Source organism: Phyllobates terribilis, unplaced genomic scaffold (assembly GCF_046119375.1).
Source record: "Phyllobates terribilis strain yellow unplaced genomic scaffold, ASM4611937v1 Scaffold_2__4_contigs__length_985480577, whole genome shotgun sequence".
Lineage (NCBI taxonomy): Eukaryota > Metazoa > Chordata > Amphibia > Anura > Dendrobatidae > Phyllobates > Phyllobates terribilis.
Window position 1 is genome coordinate 187,551,341 of NW_027362762.1, and position 6,000 is coordinate 187,557,340.

A 6,000-nucleotide genomic window follows, 5' to 3' on the forward strand; every position below is an offset into this window, starting at 1 on the left:
ATGCGTCCGGTGGCTCGCGGTGCTCTAAAAAGGACCTTCCATGACGTAATTTAGTCATGTGATGGTCACGCGACCATCACCTGACCGCTGACGTCAGTGGTCACGTGACCGTCACATGACTAAATGACGGAAGGTCCTTGCAGACCACCTCCGGAAGCCAAGGAGACAGCAGCGCCGCTGAGAGGAGACCGGGAGCGCCGGAAAGGTGAGTATAAGGTTTTTATTTTAATTCTTTTTTAACTACAGGTACTATGGTACCCGGGTCTGGAGGAGAGTCTCCTCTTCTCCAGACCCGGGTACCATCCGCGCATTGAAACGCATAATATCCGCATGTGTACATGTAGTCATGCGGATATTATGCAATTCAATGGCGGCGATTTCGCCGCGATTCCGCAAAATTAATGGTAGTGCTGCGCATTTTTCCTCAATGATAATCCGCAGCGGAAATTTCCGCAACATGTGTTATAATTGGGGAACATTACAGACCTTGCAGCAAACATTTTTTAAGCGTTTCCACAGCGGAAATGCTTAAAAACCGCATCGTGGGCACGCAGCCTTAGCCTTTATTTTTTTTTTTTTTTTCTTCCATCTGTCTGCGCCTCAGTGCATCCAGCTTCACAGAGCTGATTGGGCTGTCCTATGCCTATCTGCTAAAACTACATTTCTCAGCAGCTTCTCCGAAGTGTTGCAAACCCCTCCCTTGCCTGTGTGCTCCTGACTAGCCTCACCTCTCAAAGTTATCAAGGTCATCTAAGTGTAAAGTTCACCTTATTCTTCTGAGCACTCTGCTGCTTTACAGTAGCCTGCCTGACCATTGTTTTTTTGTTTTGTTTTTCTTTCTTTAATCTTCTGCCAGCTACGTCAGTATAGCTGACTGTGGGATATACATTATTAGCCGCTTCTAGCAGAGCTCATCTCTCCTGTGCTTCTCCACAATTGCAGTATAGAGACATTTTTTTGCCTGCTGCTTTAATATTCGTGTTGTGAAACTGTAATTGCTTTATTGATACATATCTTAGAAGATAATCCTTTGCCATATGCATCAACTAAGCAATATCTGTAGTTTCACATCACTGATTTTTCAGCAGCAGGTAACACACAATTAATCTCAGCGCCGCTATAGAGATTCTGCAGTATATCCACCTTTGTCCCTTATACAAAGTTCCTTCTTACAGTATTTCTCTTCCCTCAACTCCCTGTGTACAGACCCCAATCCTGCAGTACATCGCTCCTCTGAGTTACCAGCACACAGGCACCACTGCTCTCTGAGCTCGCTGCACTATGATAGAGGCTCTGACCCTTTTCATGGCATCATCCTTCACAGTCGAAGCTTCATTCTAGATATATCCCAGAGCAGAGCTCTGCTGGCAGGCAACCTGCTGAGAGAGACAATGCACGGCTCATGATCGACTAGCTCCACTTGAACTACTACATGACTGTTGCATTGGCAACTTGGAAATGAAGCATCGTCCTTTCTGATGGAGGTGGATATGTGCAAAACGGGACAGATTTTAAAATGGGTCAAATATTGTCACAAATGACTAAATGTGTACATTACAATAAAACCACATTGTGATTTTGGGAATAACTCTAAATCAAGCTTTCTCCATAGACACTGTAGGCCTCCTTCACATTGTTTTCTTTCTAATGTATTAAAACACTTGTTAAAAAATGCCAAATTGCTTAACACAAATGTACATTTTTGTCATTTTTTTTTTAAAATGTCACATTGAGGGTTTTAAGATGTAAAAAGGCATCGCTCATGGAATGTGTGGCATAAAAGGGGTTGTCACACAAACAAGGTACATTGTGATTAATAGATCACACTATTCAGTGTGTCAAAAACATTCAGTTCATGGTCATCACATACTATAGCCATGGAGGTGGGGGGAGCGCCAAAACAGGTCATAAATCATACAGGTCAGTGTCACGTAAGCTCAGCATCTGCTGCAAATCCTACATCACCGAATTTATTTTAGGTTGAGCTCAGAGGGGTGAAGGTATGGCAGAAACACTCATTCCTGTGATAAAATAGGCAGGGAAACATTACCTCAGAAAGCGACAGCTGTGAGCCCCTGCTGTTTAATCTACTTACTCACTTATCATAAGTGACTTATGCTTCCCCTCCCCGGACCGAAGCTGTTGTATGTGCTGACCATTAACGGGAGCAGCTCTGCATGGTCAGATACAGCCATTACATAACAAGGTCACATTTCTAAAATTATTTCGACACTGCAACATTATTTTTTAACGCATCCAATTGTGAAACTTATTTTTATATCAAGATTGATTAAAATGTACATTGTTCATGGGACAACATCTTTAAAGCCAAGTTAGGACTGGTCCTTAAGGGTCATATGTATTATATTTTCTATTAACCAGGCTATGTCAAAGTTGGGGCTTCGCCAGGTCACTGGAGTTACAAGAGTCACTATCCGAAAATCTAAGAACATTTTGTTTGTCATAACAAAGCCAGACGTATACAAGAGTCCAGCATCTGACACCTACATAGTATTTGGAGAAGCTAAGGTGTGTGTTCATAGCCTTCAAGGCTATATCAAGGATATTCTTTTTTTCATAACTATTGCTGACTTTGGGAGTAACATTTTTCCTGGAATATTCATGTACATTATAGATTGAAGATCTCTCACAACAAGCCCAGCTGGCTGCTGCTGAAAAATTCAAAGTACAGGGCGAAGCCGCTTCAAACATACAGGAAAACACACAGACACCCACAGTACAAGAGGAGAGCGAAGAGGAAGAGGTAAGATCATAGCTTGGTATCTTTTCATGACTTGCCCCAAATATTAAATGTAATTTTTAGTGTTTTGTAAGCCCAATGTGCTTTGTCTAAATTTTAGCAATTGAAGACTAATGTACCTTCACTGTGTAGTATGTTGATGGTTTTTTTGTTTTGTTTTTTTAAGAATGGATCCATGTTTTACATCATATTGTCTTACTTTTAAAGAAATTGGGGCTAGGCTAAGATTTAAATCTTCTTTTCATCTTCTCAGGTTGATGAGACTGGAGTAGAAGTGAAGGACATTGAACTTGTAATGTCACAAGCTAACGTGTCCAGGGCGAAGGCTGTACGTGCTCTCAAGAACAACAGCAACGACATTGTAAACGCCATCATGGTAAGTCTCCGACATACATACGGCTTTGCATAAAGGTGTTTTCAACACTTATTTGTTTGATCACTAATTCCTGGTGATTAAAGCTTCTAATGGCGCAGAAGCCACAACTAATTCACTTGCATATCATATGCACCAAGTTTGGTGTTAGTATTTTCATACATTTGTTTTAAGTCACGCTGGTGGCAAAATGTGCATACTATTTTTTTATGTGTAGCATTAAAGGGGTTGTCAAGTACTAGCAGAAATATATCTACTTGTCATCTCCTCCCTCCCCTCCAAATGCCAGACACTTTAAAGGGTTATCCCCACAAATGTACAGCGAGACAGTTTCTTGCATAATTGTGTGATTTCGTCTCCTTCTACCCCTCTGTACATCCAAATTCTGAGCTAAAACTGCATTTTCCAGCAGCCCTTCTCTCTCCTCGGTGCTGCAGGTCCCTCCCTCTGCTATTGTATGCGGTCTCATAAAAATAGATGTTTCTCAACAGGGCCATTTTTTGTATATATGTATGAGGTGTTCATTGATGTTATTGTAGGGACTTGGACCCACTGTATTTGTCCAGTATTCATAACTATTTACAAACTCCACATTTCATTGGTAGCTCATGGAGAAATTCAAAGCCTGATCATGCTCTCCCCTGCATGCATAGCAGAACTGAGCTGTGATAGAATACGACTTTTAGGGCAATGAGTGTCTTCAGAGTGTCTGCGGGATGTTTTAGTACACAGGGTCGGTACTGCCTCTGTTTTTCATGAATTAGGGTCATTAAGTTCAATTGCAGCTGGTATCAGAGCTTCAAGCTGAACTGTGCTATAACCGGGGCTGTCAGATGTTTTATGTTCATCTAAGCATTCTTGGTCAACAGCATTAGAACTATTGGAGGATGGATCCAGTTGCAACAGAGGGATTAAGAATCTTGGGGAGTCCTCATTAGGGGGATGACAGTTGCAAATTGGTGCAGATTTAAAGTACCATTCCTGATATTGTTTTGGTTTTCTTTTTTTATGTTTTACATGTCACCCAGCTAGTTATCAGTAATGTTTGTTCCCTGTATGTAGTAAAATATGTACCATGTATTACTACTCCCATGGTGCAAGTCCACTCATACCATTTATTGCTCCTGGATCCAGCGCAGTTCCACGCCTCTTCTCAGTGAAATTGCCGCAGTTCCGATAATCTGTCTTACCTTATTCCCGAACCGGAAGTCTCTTTTACAATCTAACCCTAGCCTATGGTGCACTGTTCTGATGCTTGGTAAGCTTACATTGCAAAAGCTACTTTTGTGTCAAGCATAGCGTACATAGCGTAGAGTGACCTGCATAGTCTGCAAAGCGGTGACGTCACTGAGGAGCGGAGCAGAACGGCGCTGGATCCTGGAGACAGCACAAACACATATGAGCACAAACGCACTCATTTAATGAAGAAAAATATTTATGGGAGTGCTTCTTTAACCTGTTCCAAACTAGCTTGATATCGTTCTTCAAACTTGCAAATATATATAATCTGTAGAGCAGCTGGCATCGCTGTGCCTAGTTTGAGATGTCCCATGTCTGCTGTGTTTTCTGATTTTTATTTTCCCTCTCTCCCTGTATAGGAGTTGACGATGTGAGTGTCCCTCAGACTGAACTCGTCTGGTCTTGCTCTTGGGTCGGTGCAGCTGAAATTGAGATTTATACTATTTCTATTGATTTAATAAAGTTGTGGCTTATTGTTGGTGACTTGCTATTTGAAATGTGCTTTGTTTTGTTTTTTATATATATATATTGTGCGTGTGTGTGTGTGTATGTGTGTGTATATTTGAAACCAGAAGTTTACACACACTATATAAAAAGACACATATGCATGTTTTTCTCAATATCTGACATGAAATCAGAATAAACCTTTCCCGTTTTAGGTCAATTAGGATTACCAGAATTTTAAATATTTGCCAAATGTCAGAATAATGAGAGAGAGACAGAATGTTTTAAGGCATTTTTATTACTTACTGCAAAGTCAAAAATTTACATACATTTCAGAAGTATTTGGTACCATTGCCCTTAACCCTTTTACCCCTGAGGGTGGTATGCACATTAATGACCAGGCCAATTTTTACAATTCTGACTACTGTCACTTTGAGGTAATTACTCTGGAACGCTTCAACGGATCCCCCTGATTCTGAGATTGTTTTTTTCGTGTGGTAAAATTTCTTCGATATCACTTGCGTTTATTTGTGAAAAAACTGGAAATTTAGCGAAAATTTTCCAATTTTCAAACTTTGAATTTTCATGCCCTTAAATCAGAGAGATATGTCACACAAAATAGTTAATAAATAACATTTCCCAGATTTCTACTTTACATCAGCACAATTTTGGAACCAAATTTTTTTTTTTGTTGGGGAGCTATAAGGGTTAAAATTTGACCAGCGATTTCTCATTTTTACAACAATTTATAAAACCTTTTTTTTAGGAACCACATCACATTTGAAGTGACTTTGAGGGGCTTTATGACAGAAAATAACAAAAATGACACCATTCTAAATACTCCACCCCTCAAGGTGCTCAAAACCACATTCAAGAACTTTATTAACCTGTCAGGTGCTTCACAGGAATTTTTGGAATGTGGAAGAAAAAAAATTAACTTTTTTTCTTTTTTTTTTCACACAAACGATTCTTTAGACCCCAATTTTTTTATTTTTGCAAGGGTATCATTAAAAAATAACCCCACAATTTGTTGTGCAATTCCTCCTAAGCGCACTGATACCCCTATGTGGGGGAAAGCCACTGTTTGGGCGCATGGCAGGGTTCAGAAGGGAAGGAGCGCCATTTGACTTTTTGAATGTAAAATTTGCTTGAATAATTAGCGGACGCCATGTTGCGTTTGGAG

At 40.2% G+C, this 6,000-nt stretch overlaps 1 protein-coding gene across 4 annotated transcripts in view; it reads left to right on the plus strand.

The window, feature by feature from the left end:
- The window catches only part of NACA (nascent polypeptide associated complex subunit alpha), a 34,585-nt gene extending 29,715 nt beyond the window's left edge, over positions 1–4,870 (plus strand). For all 4 annotated transcript variants that reach the window (XM_073663428.1, XM_073663435.1, XM_073663440.1 and 1 more), the window contains 4 exons: positions 2,383–2,529; positions 2,636–2,764; positions 3,015–3,137; positions 4,733–4,870. In XM_073663428.1, coding sequence (XP_073519529.1) covers positions 2,383–2,529; positions 2,636–2,764; positions 3,015–3,137; positions 4,733–4,747 — 414 coding nt within the window. In that variant the 3' untranslated portion in view covers positions 4,748–4,870. The remainder of the gene's footprint in view (positions 1–2,382; positions 2,530–2,635; positions 2,765–3,014; positions 3,138–4,732) is intronic.
- Positions 4,871–6,000: the final 1,130 nt, after the last annotated feature.